The 19029-nt window shown below is 38.8% G+C and overlaps 2 protein-coding genes across 3 annotated transcripts in view; one reads left to right on the forward strand and one right to left on the reverse strand.

Annotated features, from left to right (window-relative positions):
* The window catches only part of LOC140752588 (thrombospondin type-1 domain-containing protein 4), a 122972-nt gene extending 104345 nt beyond the window's left edge, over positions 1-18627 (reverse strand). For both annotated transcript variants that reach the window (XM_073086931.1, XM_073086929.1), the window contains exon 1: positions 18473-18627. The gene's annotated coding sequence lies outside the window, so the exon portion shown is untranslated. The remainder of the gene's footprint in view (positions 1-18472) is intronic.
* LOC140752550 (uncharacterized) lies at positions 711-7187 on the forward strand. The gene has a single exon (XM_073086887.1). The coding sequence runs from the start codon at positions 711-713 to the stop codon at positions 6432-6434; it is 5724 nt and encodes a 1907-aa protein (XP_072942988.1). The 3' UTR covers positions 6435-7187.
* Positions 18628-19029: the final 402 nt, after the last annotated feature.

Genomic DNA, 19029 nt, shown 5'->3' on the forward strand with positions numbered 1-19029 from the left:
ACTCGATCAGCTGATCATAGCAGTAAGACGTAGTTACGTAAACAGCTGATAGTTTTTAATGTAATTTATTGATGTTTTTATTATGTTTGAATAGTGTTTTACTTATGTTTTATTGTTAATAGTATATAATAGGATTTAATAGAATAGGGAAAATAGATAATAGTTTAAGTTTTGTAAATGTATTAAAATAAATATTTCGTAATAGTTTATAGGGCATAGGTATAGGTGTCAATTATAATAGGTTTTGCAATAGTTTAGGTTTTAATAGAGGTTTAAATAGAAATATGTAAATTCCTAAACAAACTAAATAGATTATTATTATTATTATTGTGAATCGTCGACTCAAGGCCACAGTTTGAACAGGTTCGTACAGGTCCGTACAGGTTTAGACATAGAATAACGGGAAATAGTTGTAATTGGCCAAAAGGCCTATATTCCTGCCTAGACCTGCTTCTAGTTGTGGTACTTGAGTCGGGGATATAAATAGGCCAGATTTTCAAATTTTCATTCAGTACTGGCAACAGACCTATGGAACAAAGGAATAAATGGAACAAGAGTAAAACAAGGGATTTCAATTCTTCCAACCCAGCAATTATAGTAATGTGCCCCTGCACATTTAATGGTCCTTCGAAAGCCGAATATTGAAGAAATTGAAGAATAGTAAGTAATATTATCGTTCCAATTGTCATTTTTGTGTATTAGCAAGAAGAATGCCGATCACACGCTCCGTGGGAAAAGAGCGCCGAGACTCGACGGAAACGAAGCCCTCCTCGTCTGACGCGACCACTGGGACCTCCGCTACGGGCACCACAACAGAAACGTCGGCCACGGGAACCACCGCGACCGACACTACTGGGGGAACCTCCGCTACAGACACATCCGTCACGACGAAGGGTACAGTAGCGTCAGTGGCCACTGGCACCACGATGGCCAGGCCGGCTGCGACCATTTTCAAGAATTCCGTCGAGCTCACCGCCAGTACTGATTCACCGACAGTAATACAGAAGCCTTCAGAAGCACATAGTCAGCATGGTTCGCGCGCTCCGAGTCGACGCGCCGGATCCACGCGTTCAAGGTCAAAGGCTTACAAGGTGGCCAAGGCCAAAGAAGAACTGATACGTCTGCAAGTGGAACTTGCAACAGCACGCCTCGCCGTTATAGAAGCAGAAGACGACGATGACGACGTCTCCGAGTACTCAAAAACAGAAGCCGACACCAGGGTCGACGACTGGTTGGAACAGCAAGCGCAACCGAGGCTAGCCATAGCCGACGAGCCGCACCTACCTCTCCGCGAAATAGAAGCCATCACGGAAGAGACAAGGCCGGTTCAACAGAATAATAGTACAGCGCACCATACCCAACCAGATCCGCGAGTACATACAACGGCGGGAGCTCAAGCACCGGCGGGAGTCCACGCGCAGCCAGACTTCTCTCAACTTACGTCAGCGATAACACAGGCCATCAAAGCTAGCCAGCGGTCCTCAAAGTTTGTTGAATTACCGACTTTTAACGGTAATTATCAGGACTGGCTACCTTTTAGAGCAGCATATATGGAAACAGAAGAGTCTTTTTCAATAGTAGAAAATATTAATAGGTTAAGAAGACATCTAATAGGAAGAGCTAAGGAAGCAGTTGAAAGCTTATTGATCACCAACGCGCACCCATCCGATGTTATGAAGACCTTGGAAATGAGATTCGGTAGATCGGAGATGATAGCAATGGCCGAAATAGACACATTGAGAACACTGCCGCGCCTCTGCGAGTCGCCTAGGGATATTTGCGTGTTCTCTACTAAGGTTACAAACGCCGTGTCTACACTTCGGGCATTGAAATGCGTCTACTATCTCTACAATCCGGAGGTATCTAAGGTAATGGTGGACAAGCTTACTCCTACTTTACGTTACAGATATTACGACTTTGCTGCAACACAACCGAAAGAAGAGCCTGACTTATTGAAGTTTGAAAAATTTATGAAGAGAGAAGCTGAGCTGTGCGGACCCTATGCACTCCCCGAACAGATGGCACCGCCGATGTATAGTAATAGACGTCCTCAGAAGACACATACAGTATTAGAAAAGCAGTCTACAGTTATACAGAAATGCCCCGTATGTGAAGAAACAGGTCACATCGCGACGGACTGCAAACAGTTTAAAGAAGCAAACGAAAGCACAAGATGGGATATAGCAAAGAAGAAACGACTATGCTTTCGGTGTCTACGCTTCAGAAACAAGACTCACAACTGCCGAACGAAGCCGTGTGGTATTAATAGTTGTAAGTATTTTCATAACAGGTTACTACACTTCAACAGAACAGAAAAGGCAGAAACAGAAGAAAAGTCAACAGAGGTCATCAACTCCGCGTGGACTACAGCCAGACCTACAAAGAAGCAAACTTATTTGAAGATAATCCCGGTGCAGGCAACAGGTCCCAAGAATACGGTCAACACTTACGCGTTATTGGACGATGGATCTACAGTTACGTTGATAGACGACAGCCTTGCCTACGAAATAGGGGCAAAGGGACCCATCGACCCATTACGTATAGAAGCAATCAACGAGTTGAAAACAGCTGAAACGAAGTCAAGAAGAGTTAGCATCACACTCAACGGGTTGAACAATCACACAGCAAGCATTCAAGCGAGAACTATCAAGAACCTGCACGTGTCGCCGCAGGAAATAGCAAGACAACAGATAGAAGAATGTGAACATTTAAGAGATCTTAGCGACGTACTTTCCTATGAAGACGCGAAGCCTACCATACTCATCGGTCAAGACAACTGGCATCTCCTTCTAGCATCAAGAGTGAGAAGGGGAAAGAAGAACCAACCGGTAGCGTCTCTCACGCCACTTGGGTGGGTACTTCACGGAAGCCACAACCGAATTATTGGACGTACCGCTAACTTCGTGTCACACATTACAGAAGCGCCGCAGGAAGATAAGCTTGAAGATCTCATGAAGCATTACTTCGCAATGGACTCGCTATGCATCAACCCTAAGAAGCCACAGTCGGACCCTGAAGAGCAAGCCCTACGTATCTTACAGAAAAATACAACCCAAACAGAAGAAGGAAGATACGAAACCGCTCTACTATGGAAAAGAGAAGAGGTCGACTTGCCTAACAACTACGACAACTCGTTGACACGTCTTATGCACATAGAAAAGAAGCTTGACCGTAATTCTCAATTAAAACAGAAGTATACAGAACAGATGGACGCGCTTATCAAGAAAGGATACGCCGAGCCTGCACCGAGGACGAAGACTCCCAATAGAACTTGGTATTTACCGCACTTCGCGGTAGTGAACCCAATGAAGCCAGATAAACTCCGAGTGGTACACGACGCCGCAGCGAAGACTAAGGGTGTCGCACTCAACGACTTGCTGTTGAAAGGTCCAGATCTACTGCAATCACTTCCAGGGGTCGTGATGAAGTTCCGACAGCATATGGTTGCAGTAACAGCTGACATTAAGGAAATGTTCATGCAAGTGAAGTTGAGAACAGAAGACAGAGACGCTCTTAGGTACCTGTGGCGAGGGAACCGTCGTGACGATCAACCACCTGAGGAGTATAGAATGACATCACTCATCTTCGGAGCTTCAAGTTCGCCGTCAACAGCAATATTCGTCAAGAACTTGAACGCTAAGAAGTATGAAGAGACCGAGCCAGAAGCAGCCTCCGCCATTATAGAGAAGCATTACGTCGACGACTACCTGGACAGCTTTAGAAGCCTCGAAGAAGCCATACGCATCACTTCAAGCGTGCGTGACATACACAGAAGAGCTTGCTTCGAGTTGAAACAATGGAAGTCCAACACGCCCGCGCTACTACGAGCACTAGGGGAACAGGAGTCGTCACAGGACATAGAACTCTATAAGGCGGGAGAGCAGCTGGAACGTGTGTTAGGAATCGTATGGAGACCGGATACAGACGAACTTACCTTCAACCTCAATTTAACGCGTGTGCCTCGTGAACTTATAGATGGGAAAACACCGACGAAGAGAGAAGCCCTACGTATAGTTATGTCGCTTTTTGATCCGTTAGGCTTTGCTTCACCAGTTACTATAAGAGCTAAGCAGATTTTACAGGAACTCTGGCGGCGTGGGACATCGTGGGACGAGAAAATAGAAGATCACATAGCGGAACAGTGGCGCGACTGGATGGTACATTTGAGAAGCCTCTCAAATATAGCAATACCAAGAAGATACCTACAGTACAGCGACGCTACATCCCTTCAGCTCCACGTGTTCACCGACGCCAGCGAGTCAGCCTACGCAGCGGTACTGTATTGGAGAGCAACGGCACCCAACGGCGACGTCAGCATATCACTAATTATGTCCAAGGCCAAGGTGGCACCTTTAAAGTTAACATCTATACCTAGGTTGGAGTTACAAGCTGCAGTGATGGGAACTCGACTCGCCGACGCCGTCGTTAAAGAACATCAACGAAAGCCGGACTCAAGAACGTTCTGGACGGACAGCCGCACAGTACTCTCATGGATCAAGGCTGGTTCGCGCTCTTACAAGTCGTATGTGGCACATCGCATAGCGGCTATAGAAGAAGGTACAAAGGTAAGTGAGTGGCGCTGGGTGCCAACGAAGTCCAACGTGGCGGACGATGCCACAAGAAATGTCCCAATAGGGTTCAATAAGAACCACAGGTGGTATAGGGGACCGGACTTCCTACACGAGGACTCGAGCACCTGGCCAATAGAAAATTCTGCGTCGTATCCATCAGAACCTACAGGTGAAGAAAGAACACACAACATAGTAACAGAACGAGGTCTGAAGCTGGCTGAAGGTCTACCGGAGGTGTCTAGATTTTCAAATTGGGATAGATTACGTTTCACTACAGCAAGGGTTTTACAGTTTATACAGCTTTGCAGGACGTCTAAACAGCGGGTCAATTACAAGAGGACTAGACGAAACGCTCAAGCGGACCCCGACTGGCGACGTCAAAAGAAGACACCGGTGGCTCCACAGGTAAAGCATAGAAAAATAGAACAAGCCAAGTGTTATATCTCCGTGCCCGCAGAACTCCTCCGAGAAGCAGAAGAGTTATTAATGCGTTCGTCGCAAGAAAGTTCATTTCAGGTTGATATAGATAACATGAAACGTCAGAAGCCTATAGACAGAGATAGCCGATTACATCGATTAAGTGTCAAGTATGAAAATGGTGCCCTGAGACTCCGAAGCCGCATCGAAGCAATAGAAGCCGTCACAAATGAGGTCAAGAACCCCATGGTGCTGGACGGTGACCATCCTACAGTCAAACTATGGATACACAGCATCCATAGACAGATGCACCACAGCGGAGTCGAGGCCACGGTAAACGAGTGTCGACAAAGGTATTGGGTTCTACGGTTACGTCCGGTGACGCGCACTATAATAAGACAATGTCTCAGATGCCGAATGAAGACTCAAGCACCGCCGTACCCGAGAACCGGAGACCTACCATCGTGTCGCTTGGCACATCACAAGCGACCTTTCACATACACAGGAGTCGACTACTTCGGGCCGCTTACAGTAACAGTCGGGCGTACCAATCAGAAGAGGTATGTAGCTATCTTCACCTGTCTAACCACACGTGCTATTCATCTTGAAGTTACAGCATCGCTCACCACCGACTCTGCGGTGATGGCGCTCCGGCGGATGATGGCGCGCCGTGGACGTCCGGCGCAAATATGGTCGGACAACGGCACCAACCTGAGGGGCGCTGACAAGGAACTACGGCAGGCGATCGACGCAGCCACAGCGGAGGAGGCTGCTAAGAAGATCATCTCGTGGCGATTCATCCCACCTGGCGCGCCCTTCATGGGAGGCGCGTGGGAAAGGCTCGTGCGCTCCGTGAAAACTGCACTGCAAGCAACGCTTCACGAACGACATCCAGCAGAAGAAGTCCTCACGACGCTCATGGCAGAGGTGGAATATACAGTGAACAGCCGACCTCTCACCCACGTGTCAGTGAGCGCCGAGGACCCAGAAGCGCTTACACCGAACCATTTCCTACTCGGCGGGAACGGAAGAGTATCGACCCCGGGAGAGTTCAACGACCGCGACACCATATGCAAAAACAGCTGGCGTGCCGCGCAGAGATTAACCGACATATTCTGGACAAGATGGCTTCGAGAGTACCTTCCTGAGCTTCAACACCGGCGGGAGCCCCACGGAAGAGGGGCAACAGTGAAGATCGGCGACTTAGTACAAATATTGGATAGTAACCTACCTAGGAACATATGGGTTCGAGGTCGGGTCATCGCAACATTTCCGGGTCCAGACAACATAGTAAGAACAGTCGACGTGGCAACCAAGGGAGGAGTTCTACGCCGGCCAGTGAGGAAGCTGGTAGTGCTGCCTATAGAAGACGTCGCCCCAGCACCGACAGAAGATGCAACACAGCTGCACGGCGGGAGAAATGTGCGGGACGACGCGAACAGCTGACTCAAGATTCGACGTAATTATAAGTTTGAAATTGTTTACTTAATTTATAGTTAATAATAGTTCATAAGTTGTAATAAATAAAGACTTCATTATTCGTAACACACGATCAGCTGATCAATATTGTATAGTTCAATGGCCGACGCTAAACAGCTGACTCCAACTCGATCAGCTGATCATAGCAGTAAGACGTAGTTACGTAAACAGCTGATAGTTTTTAATGTAATTTATTGATGTTTTTATTATGTTTGAATAGTGTTTTACTTATGTTTTATTGTTAATAGTATATAATAGGATTTAATAGAATAGGGAAAATAGATAATAGTTTAAGTTTTGTAAATGTATTAAAATAAATATTTCGTAATAGTTTATAGGGCATAGGTATAGGTGTCAATTATAATAGGTTTTGCAATAGTTTAGGTTTTAATAGAGGTTTAAATAGAAATATGTAAATTCCTAAACAAACTAAATAGATTATTATTATTATTATTGTGAATCGTCGACTCAAGGCCACAGTTTGAACAGGTTCGTACAGGTCCGTACAGGTTTAGACATAGAATAACGGGAAATAGTTGTAATTGGCCAAAAGGCCTATATTCCTGCCTAGACCTGCTTCTAGTTGTGGTACTTGAGTCGGGGATATAAATAGGCCAGATTTTCAAATTTTCATTCAGTACTGGCAACAGACCTATGGAACAAAGGAATAAATGGAACAAGAGTAAAACAAGGGATTTCAATTCTTCCAACCCAGCAATTATAGTAATGTGCCCCTGCACACTATGGGCTTGCATAAAATAAATAACCTACCTACTGTCATGAAAAAATATTCGCATACTTTTGTAAGTCAACATGGGGTTCAAAAAATTAAAAACCTATTTATTTATAAAAGCTTATCCACATAAGGTAGCATTAAGCAGGTATTATCACTTATTACAACATTACTTTTGGTATTTAGTATTTCAAAGGTGAGTAGATTTCATTGTAATTGAATTTTCAAACAAAACATTTATTAACTGTCTTTTATTTTATCCTGTATAATCCAAAAATACGATTTTAAAATCCATCTGATACGAAACTACATATTTGTGCACACAGAATTTTCACATCAGTAATCGTCACAGTGATATGTGCGCTCAAAACACATGTGCCCATCTGTGCGTTCATTGCAATGTGTGGGGTGTCGTTGACCCTGTAAAATCACGGGTGTTCAATAGTTATATCATTATGTCCAATACATGGCGATCGTTGTCGCCTGTTGACCCATCAACTCAACAACTAGCCTCGTCTATTTATTTATCGTTTGCTCCAATTATTGTCCTTGAATCGAAACAATTTGCAAACCGCGAAACTGGGTTTGGGCAATTGATCTTATAGAACTTGTTGGCACTTGAGTTTTGGTATCAGTAGAATGTATAGAGAGGTTAATTAGCGCTTTTTTTATATGTCTGAAAATTTTATAGATACCTTTATTGACTACTAGCTGACCCGGCAAACATTGTACCACCTAAATTGTAGATCTATTTGTAAATCTATTTATGAAATGTATTTCATATAAAATATAGCCTATGTTACTCGTGGATAATGTAGCTTTCGAATGGTGAAATAATTTTTAAAATCGGTCCAGTAGTTTTTGAGCCTATTCATTACAATCAAACAAACAAACAAAGTTTTCCTCTTTATCATATTAGTATAGATTTATTAGGTAGATATATATTTACATATACTTAGAAACAGATGAAATTGGCTGTTAACACAAAACTATTCATAGCCCCAGCAAACTAGACTAAAAAAAACTTTTATCGGGCTATAGTTTAGTCGGGCCCTTAATCAGCATGAGAAGCAAGTACCAAATCATTGCAATGTGCGTAGGTACTTGCGTACTTCCTCACACTAATTAAACTATCGCCTGGTAGTTTCATCTGTATCGTCTGTATCTGTGTCGTCTGTAGCTTAAGAGGGTTCTTGGGTAGGAGAAATAAATAAAGGGATCGATTTTTAACATGACATAATAAATTATTAGGTATCTAATATTCTGAGTGCAAAGAAGAATGCGTGCTATCTTATATCTAGCACGAGTAAGGAGTCATAATGGTTCCCAGGGATTAACAATTATACATAAAATCTTTCTTAATATTGCGTACTTCCGTACAAACATGGTAACTTAAACCAGTGTTCCGCAAACTTTTTGTATTCAAGGTACATCTAGGAAAACTAAAGCTTTTGGAGGTACAACACAAAAAAAAATAGTTTTTAAGTAATATTAATCAACATTTATTGAAACAAAACGCCTCGCTCGTGCGCTCGCATGATTTGTGTATGTATTTTACTTACTTACTAAAATAATTTTATAAGATAACCTTATTTTTCCGCGGCCCACCAACTAATGATCACGGTACACACTTTGAGGAACACTGACTTAAACTATCTTTGAATATTAAACAAAAAGGAAATTGAGCGATGAATATGAATTTAGTCAGTCTAGAATTTTATTAAGACTGTGGTTTGGAGACATAATTTACAGCCTGCGATAAAATCAAAATTTGAGCCAACATTCATGAATAAATCATTAATACACATTACACAATACTCCATAAATAATCCATGTACTTCACGATTTTAAATATTACGACGTTTCTCAAAGATTACTTAAATTGCTTAAACGATAGTGTACGGGTTGAGCTAATAATTTAAAACCGGACTTATCTAGCGGCTTAACGGTCTAAGACATTCTAACTTCCTTAATATCATCCTGTAGGAGTTGCCAGGTTGCCTTCATGTTCATATAATTAATGGAATATTGCAAGATGTTCCTATACGGTGCGGCGCTGGATTCTATTAAGGAGATAAGGGTGTTACTTGTAACTGTTGAATGTATTATCGTAAACTACTTATAAAAGATAAATTCGCGATAACTTTATTCTATAATATAGAATAATAAATCTCGAGATTTAATTACGAACTAGAAAGAGAATTACTCGTACAAAATACAAAAAATTATGACATGAGAATGAGCGAAAAATAAAGTTGGTATGATAAACACTAAAATATCCGTTATATTATTCCGATACATATACCTTATGTGGCATTAAAGAGAGTAAGGATGCATTACTATTATAAAAGCGTAATAAGAATCCTTTTTCAATGAGGATATCATTGTTGTTGTAAAGGGTGTCATTAACCAATTTTCATACAATGAAAATGCATCGTAAATGCAATAACAATGTCATTTCCAATTTCAAACGCAATCTGACATGGAAATTAGGTTTTGGTTCAAAACGAGCGTCAACAATAAAATCACATTATTCCTATAGGAGAGGTAATGAAACGGCTCATATATTTCCTCTTTATTTGGAAATGATTGGGATCATTAAACTGAGTGCTTAGTGGTCAATGAGAGCTTCCAAAATTGTGCATTTTAAACCATGAGAACAATTTTCGGATCATTTACATACTTTTAGTTTGATCGATATAGGTAGGTATTGATTGAGTCATTAACGACGGAAAAACGAACTCTCTTTGTATATTTTTTTTTATTTAAGAAGGACATGCTAAATGTTGAATTTAAGTTTGTTGCTAATTAGAATTTTAAAATAACATAAAAATATGATAAAACTCCCAAACACTGCGGCTAGATAAATTATAAATATTAGTTATAAAGAATAAGTAGTAGGTACCTGTGTCTTATCATTAATTTTTTTAATAGAACAGTTAGTTGGAAATTAAGTAATAAGTACGATGATCGATGTGTTAAAATATTATTAATAATATTTAGAGACAAATAGAAGTATTATTTTAAAGAGCGTTATCCCTTGTCCCCTTTTCGGCCTGGTATTAAATATTTTATGCAGTATTGTCTTATGTACCGAAGTTAAAGTAATAGTCCCTGACAATAATCCTACGTAGTAAGTAACTTTACTAGAGATAACAGATCTTGGAAGTATCTGATAGAGGACCTACTTTTTATAATATAGGAGTAGCAGACGAGCATACAGTCCACCTGATAATAAGTGGCTACTGCCGCCCATGGACATCAGTAATCAACCCCAGATAGGATTAGATATTCCTATCAGAGGTCGGCTACAGATGCGCCGCTACCCCTAAGGACTAAGCTGGAACGCCTCGGAAAAGTCTGTCTCCCTTACCACACCCTTCAAACCGGAACACAGAAGCGCCTGACACTGCTGTTATTAGGTAGAAATAGGTGTGGCGGTGGTGCCGCCGGAGTCGAACCACAAAGGGTTCTACCATCTTCAAACCACCTTATATATGAAGCGACCATTTTAATCCTAAATAGTAGCAACGTAATGCACTTGGCGTCTGGTCTGGTAGAATCATTTCTATATGGAGTAGGTTACAGGTGTCCGTGGGCAGAGAACACTTCCCATCAAGTGGAATGCTTACCCATTCACTACTACAATCTTAGAAAAAAAACGTAGACGTAATCCGACTTAAAAAAACTAACGAAACAATATCAATCACTCACCTGTCATTCCTATCCCGTTAACAAGAAAGGACAAAAAGTAGCGACTGTACATTAATCAATTAGGATGCTCATACAAAAACATGTGGTGTCCAGGCTTTATCAGCGCCCATTTAGTACATCTACGAGTACGTTGGACAAGAAACTTGTCTCGTGCAGTGATCGACGGCCGCCGGCCGGTAACACTGTAGGGATGTTATGGATAGAAAAATTGGAACTGGATTATTAAAATTACTATCAGTTTCGGATACGGTTACCGATATGGAATTATTTCGGATTATCCGATAGTTTCGGATATTTTCAGCTACGGATACCTTTTTAATAAATTGTAAAAACACACACACACACACACACACACACAAAACCAATAAACAATCATAATTAACAGCCCATTACTGTCTCACTGCTGGGAACGGGTCTCCTCTCAGAATGAAAAGGATTAGGCCTTAGTACACCGAGCTGGCCAAGTGCGAACTAGTAGACATCACATAGCGACAATGAAAACTTTTTACAGGTATAGAGATCCTCAGGTTGTTTTCCTTCACCGTTTAAATATAACTTTGAAAAATCAGAGGAAATTGAAAAAAAGTAATGTAGTATAATGGTATCTCATTTAGGCTATGCCCTTATCTGAAATACGGCTTCGGATACATTTTTATGTCGGATATCCGATAATTTCGGTTACAGTTACTAAGCTTCATGCCATCCCTACTGTTGACCAACGTGACTTTACTGACACTGTGTCAGTATCGTGCTGCGAAAACGAGACGCATCCGTGGCTAAATATAGATCTGTTTTCCTCTATGGTATTGTAACTAAGTAGGTATATTCCCCATATAGTATAGTAGTTACTAAGTTGGTATTAAAAGGAGGTAGAACTCTCAGTGGTTCGGCTCCGGCGGCACCACCGCCACACCTATTTCTGCCCAATAAGAGCAGTGTTAAACGTTACTGTGTTCTGGTTTGAAGGGTGGGGTAAAGGAAACGTACTTCGTCGAGGCATTCCAGCTTAATTCCTAGGGGTAGCGCCGTATCTGTGGTCGACATAGAGTAGGAATTTAATCCTATCTATTATTCTACCTAGGGTTGATTACAGATGTCCATGGGCGGCAGTAACTGCTTATCATCAGGTGGATTGCATGCTCGTCTGCTACTCTAATATTATACCTATAAAAACAAAGTTAATAGTAGTGGGTTTCTGAGATGACGACGTATAAAGTCTGCAAAGTCAGAGATCACGACACGACAGGAGCAAGTAGCCACTCACCATCAGATTCACCGCATCCTTTTAATAATATGAAAATAAATATTTAGTTTCGAAATGAAATATTTAATAGATTACATATTATATAACATGAATACCTACGTATTAATAATACATATATCTGCATCTTAAAATCCTTTCATAGCTGTTACTTTCCACACAAACCTGTAGAAAGTTAACCCGATAACGAACAAGCTATAAAAACTCCACTAATTTTTAAGTTTTATGTAATCCTAATCACAGTTATTCAGTTTTGGTATCGACTTTAATGAAATTATCAGTTACAGCGTGGAATGTGGCTAAAACATCGAGTTTATGTCCCTATATCCAAAGTCAGTGTTTATCTTTATGTAAATAGATTTAATTTTACAGCGTGTACAACATTAATCGGCCGATAGACAGCAATCGGTGCCGCAATCACTGTGATATGTATAGAGTTGTTATAACGAGTTGTATAGAAAAAGTTTTTAATTGATATCGGGTAAAAGATGAACTGACAACATACTTTTCATTATGACATTAAGCAGTGATAGAGTAGTGATTGAAACGGCCTCTCAATTAGGGGGTGCGAGGTTCGATTCCCAGACATACACAACTGACTTTTCAAAATGACCTTAAATATTAGAAATTAAATTATCACTTGCTATATCGGTAAAGGAGAACATCGTGACACAGTTTAAGAGTTCTTTAAAAAAGATCTCAAAGTTGTGTGAAGACCCCTATAACTCTAAGATATGTCCCGTGCCCAGCAGTCGAACAGTAATGCAACCTTTTTATGTCCTACTACTAGACATCACTCTTTCCACAGCTTCGAAAGGAAAAGGAGAAGAGACAAGGGCGAGAGAAACGTCATTTATTTTAACATAATCATAAAACAATAAAAATTAAAATATATTTATTTTTTATTTATTTAATTAACAATTAAAATTAATGATAGTGTACTTTTGAATTAGATTCTCAACGTAATAATTATAAGACTACCCTGTTAAATCTCATACGATAAATATTATTCAAGCTTATCCATAAATACATATAAATATTGGTACACGATCGCGTAAATAAAACTGGCCACTTATATTAGCCTAAACTCCATCCTATAATTAAAAACAAAATTTGGTCTTGTATTAAATAGTAATTGGCTATCGTTGAGTGAAACATCGGGTTGTTTGATCACTTTTGATCTGGTTAGCTGTTATGAGCTGTCATTAAATTGTGGTAACGAATCAATATAATATTATCAATGAAAATTGAACCCTTCGTGTTAACGAGTTTTGATTGGACCACCCAAACTCAAATTTAACAAGAATACAATATTTATGACTATTTCAGAAGTGATATTTTGAGTACATGTATAAAGGTAGTTTTATATACGTACTAATGGGCTCGAACACAAAACTGCGATGCGACGCGATGCGAATTCGCAACGCAGAAAATTGCGATGCGAATTGCTGCGATGCGATATCGTGCGGCGTAGCGTCTCTCAGGGTGACCAACAACAACAACCACTGTGCGATGCGAATCAATTCGCAAGTTCTTGCGATGCGTCGAGGGAGCTCGCAGATTTTTGCGATGCGACGTCGCATCGCAGTTTTGTGTACGAACCCAATAGGTGTCTATTTTTAACAAGCTCTATGGTTCAAACAACTTAATGGATATTTAAATATGTTGTGTCAGTAAGTATTAAAAATTATAGAATCACTTCTATTTTTCGTTGTACTTTACATATTATAATGCAGATGAGGATTTTTATGTCACAGTTAAAATATTTTTTCATTGTAGGATTTTAGAAGCATTTTTTCAGAAGTCCGAATAAATACTTAATTAAACAAAATCGCTAGATATTAAAAAAGTAAAATATAAAGTTATGTTTTTACATACTTAACTAGTAACAGTTATAAACGTTAAAAACAAACTGCTTAGAAATATTTAATTATTATAATAGAAGCGTAGTAAAAAGGGGAGTAGTGTGGCCAAGTACCAACGTCACCTCAAAGGGTTCCTATAACAATTCTCGTGTCACAATGTTAGTTACCATACTCCTCCGAAACGGCCTTCCCGATTTTCACCAAATTATATGCATATTCAGTAGGTCTGAGAATCGGCTACCATCTATTTTACATACCCCTAAGCGATAAGGGTTGTTCACCCTTAACATTTTTTATTTATATCACAACACAACGTTTGCCGGGGAAGCTAGTACTCTCTAAAAGATTTTATAACTTGCGCAACTATGAGTACATCTAAAATTATAATTAAAAACAACTATTAATATCTAAAAATATACGTAGCTACGTGCTTACCACGACCAACGATGTGGTTTTCGTCAGGATTTACGACGCGACAAACATTTCTTTCATAAAACTGTATGAGTGATGATATTGCGTGGGCACCTCGTATATTTGTACTGACGTATATGCTACAATGTTGGCTAAACTCAAGAATGCGGAATTACCTTTTATGTTTTTTATAGACATAAACAGATGGTTAAAGGTTGTAGAACCCTTCGTGGTTTGTGTGATACTAACGCCATTTTTATATTAGCCGTATAACAAGATTGGAAAGCACTGTTGTGTTCAGGTGTAAAGGTAGGTAATTTAAAATTTAAGCAGAGACAAAGACAAAGAGAGAGATTTGATAAGGCAGTCCAAATTAGTTTTCACGGGTCATTGGCCGATTTCAGGAAAATCTTCAATCAAAAAAATTGCTCCTCGAAATTCGTAAAAAATACAAATCTTATAAGACTATTCTTATCATATATTTATTTTTATTTATTTTTCACGAGCTATGCCCTATGCCGGTTTCAGTCGCGTTTAAATTGTAAACACCGTGGAAATTATTTTGCGGAATCCTAATTATTTTCTAAAATCAAATATCACCTTTAGTGCCAATGAAAGTCCTATCGAAATCGGTCTTGCCGTTTCGGACATCAGCAGAAAAAGATAAAGCAGACAAAGACAAGAAAAGTCAGACAAACATACGAACAGACAGACAATTTTTTTTTGTTAGAACTACCTTTATATAGTTTCACATGCATATAGTAAAAAGCTGTTATTTCGACCTTACAACTAAAACTTCAACTTCATTTATTACTTTAGATTATCGATAGGAACTAATCGCAATAGGGTAGTCAGACGAAGCGGGAAGCGAACCCGACACCGCGTCTAATGGCGCCGCGCGGTCACTTGCCGCGGTATTGGATTGCGCTGCAAACAACTGTCTTTTTGTGCACCGAATAAAAACAGATTACTGGTATAGATAGGCAAGTTTATGTTTAAACCGATTGATTTGTTTAATTTCCTTAAATATAATTGTTTGTATGTCGTTTTGTATGTTCTATTGCGGGTTCTGTGTTATTTTTGAACTAAGTCTAAGTTCGACCTTTGTATTTGTATATATATTTCTTATGTGCGTGTGTATGTCACTGAACTCCTCCTAAACGACTGGACTGATTTTGATGAAATTTGTTGTGTGTATTCAAGGGGACTTGAGAATGGTTTAGATTCACAATTTAGTCCGTGGGAAAAGGATTTTTTAACTAATTTTTAATTCGTAAGTAGTTAAAGAATCGGAAACTATGCATTTGATCAAGTGATAATCTTTAGCAAAGTTGTTGTCCAAGAGCCCACGAGGGTTTGGGAGTTGGTAAGACCAATTTTCGATAGATGGCACCACTGTCATTCCAATGCAGGTACAAATTTTCCGTTTAATGTATATCATATTATTTCATTAAAATGCGGGCGAAGCCGCGGGCACCACTAGTTTACAATATAAAAGTGTCTCTCCCTAGCATCGCCACCACACAAGAGCACAGCAGCACTTGACATTGCTTATATCAAGTAGAATTAAATGTGGTTATTGTATCATCAGAATCGCACCTTGGTGGTTGTATCGCATTGAAATATAATACAACAGGCTTTTTCTGTAAAAGAAATAGCAAATAAACATTCTAGCGTGTGTATCGTCACTCAGTGTGTACCGCTCCGGAACATCCGTGGCTAGCTCTCATCTACGCACTTACGCAAGTGCACCCGTGTGTAAACATCCTTAAACATGCTCACATGCACATACGCATGCACACTCGCACGCATGCATGCACTGATATCCTTCAAATTACGAACAGTTTACAGCAATGCAGATCGGATCAATACTGGACTGCCGGCAGCAGTAGGTACGCGATGTGGTTAGCGATACGCGACTGGCCAAGAAACAAACTGTCCACACCCTTTGTGAATGTGCTTGTTCATGTTTCTATCTTTATGCTAGCTTTTCTTATGCACATTTTTAAATGAGAAGTGCATAAAAATAAAATACTTGAAAGACAATAATCCATAAATAAAATTTGTTTGTTGGGAATTCATTATTTTTAACGAAAGTTAAAATTAAGGAAAGTTAAAATAGTATTCCTAGTAGTAGTACATAATTCTAGCTAAGTGCAGATTGACAGACTTCACACACCGTAGAGAACTTTTTAAAGAAAGCCCATGAGTTTCCTTGTAATATTATTATTTCACTGTTAAAGCATGTGATAAATAATTACTAATACGGTCATAAGTTTGAAAAATTAGAGATCCTGACGTTTAAATCCCATTCGCTGAATATGAGAGCGATATTCATACAACTAAGCTACCACGCTTATGTGAACTGCCGTAAATGTTTAATTCGAGCTACAAGTAACTCTAATAATATTTTCAACACCTTTCCGCTTATCCCTACTACAATATGCGCGGTGTTCGGCTGAATAACCTGTTATCATGCACGCGCCGTATAATGCAAACAGAGCACCGAGATCGGCCGACATCGACAAGGTACCGACAGCATATTAAATATGCCGGCAGAATATTTTTTTTTATAATATAGGAATAGCAGACGAACATGCAATCCACCTGATGGTAAGTGGTCACTGCCGCCCATGGACATCTGAAATCAACCCCAGATAGGATTAGATATTCCCACCTGAGGTCGGTCACATATACGCCGCCTCTGAGGACTAAGTTGGAACACCTCGGAAAAGTATGCCTCCCTTACCACACCCTTCAAACCAAAACACAGCGGCGCTTAACGCTGCTGTTATGAGGCAGAAATAGGTGTCAAACCACAAGGGGTTCTACCACCTTCAATTTATTTAACCTTTATTTAGTGATGGTGACAATTTTTTATGGTAGTGTTTTTGTTTTTATATTTTTGTTTTTCATTTTTGTATATATGTAAATTTTGTAAATAAGTTGTTTTATATTTATAGTTTAATTTATTTCTTTTAATTTTCTGTAAGTTTACCTTTATTTATTTAAAACTTTATTATACCATAAAAATTGGTACAAAAAATGAACTTAATGCTAAAAGCATTATCTACCAGTCAACTTTAGGTAAAGCAGAAAAATATCAGTTTGTATGAAATTTTGGGCACCACTGAACCGATTTTGATGGGAATGTTACATAAACAATATATTCAATTAACATTGTGGTTTGAATGTTTTATAATTTGTAGTTACTTTGAAGTTGACTGATAGTTTTGTTAAAATATTTTTTTGTACAATGTTGGACAGGTTATTGTGTAAAAAAATACTTTGTAGCGATATATATAGATTTATGCATATTATGTTCGTATATAAATTAAAAGCTATAACAAAAAATAAGAACTAATGTATGAACTATTTCTGAAAAAAAACGTTTCATTTTATAGTTATAAGTAAAAATTATAAATTATAAAACATTACCTTTATTTTTAGCATTTACTAATATTCTGTAATTTATTATAATCTTAACATTCTTACTAATGTTAAGAAATTGTTAAGTATACCTTTGGTATACTCTGCTACGGATAGTTTTGCGTGCCGGTCAAAATTTTTTTTGCAAACGCTACTGTGCATTTGCAAATCGCATGACAGCATGCCTAGCTCTTTAACATATGTCCGAACTTACAATTATTTGTTTATTTTGACTCAACACTTCCGTTTTGTTTATAAATTATATTTATCACGCTTTTTTGATGTAATAAGAGTTAAAAATTGTAATTGTAAGCAATTTGGCTAACAGAAAAATAGGCCCATTTCCATAAAAAAATGTATTCAAATTGTATTTTATCAAATACAAATAGTAGTCCTTCAAATTAAATTTATAATTAACTTAAAATGAAAATTTATAACTTCCATTATAAATTTATTAACTTCTTTGAAACTTCATATAAAATTAAACTACTTATTTAAATAAAAATAAAGTAAATTACATTGACGTCCACTTATAAAAAAATTGTGAATAATACTAGAACAGACTTTTAAAAATATTTTATTAGGCACTTACCTAGAATACAGCAGATTTGCCAAAACACTCTCTTCTACCAATTTATAATACAAAATTAACATAAACACCAAAACGAAAGTACTAGGACATCATAAACTCGAGAGTCCACATGTCGTAGTTGCACCGGATTTTCCTCTGACGTGCGTTGCGTCTGCGCATAGACTGACGCGGCGAGCTTTGAAGGGCTGGGTACTTTCAGCTTATTGCTTGGAAAGTAAAAATGCGAGTAAAAGTTATAGTAATTATACGATAGCGCCGCACTCAACGTCGTTTTATCGTAAGTAATCATACTTGTTTCCGATTTATGTTGCACTGGTCTCGCTTGAATTGTAAGTTATTTAATTGTTGGTGCTCATGGAAAAGATTTTTCCATGACTAATAAATGGTTGAAAAACTATTTATATTTAACTTATATTAATTGTAAACTGTCATAGGCTTCCAATCGAAAAAAAACTAAACTAAACACAGGTATAATAACTAAGTTATAGTTATTTTACACTATCGATGACATAGGTATATGCATAATAAACTTTACTGTCTGTAGAGTTACCTCCTGG

The sequence above is a fragment of the Epargyreus clarus genome, unplaced genomic scaffold (assembly GCF_041222505.1).
Source record: "Epargyreus clarus isolate Ecla_fem2 unplaced genomic scaffold, WU_Ecla_fem_2.2 ptg000024l, whole genome shotgun sequence".
Lineage (NCBI taxonomy): Eukaryota > Metazoa > Arthropoda > Insecta > Lepidoptera > Hesperiidae > Epargyreus > Epargyreus clarus.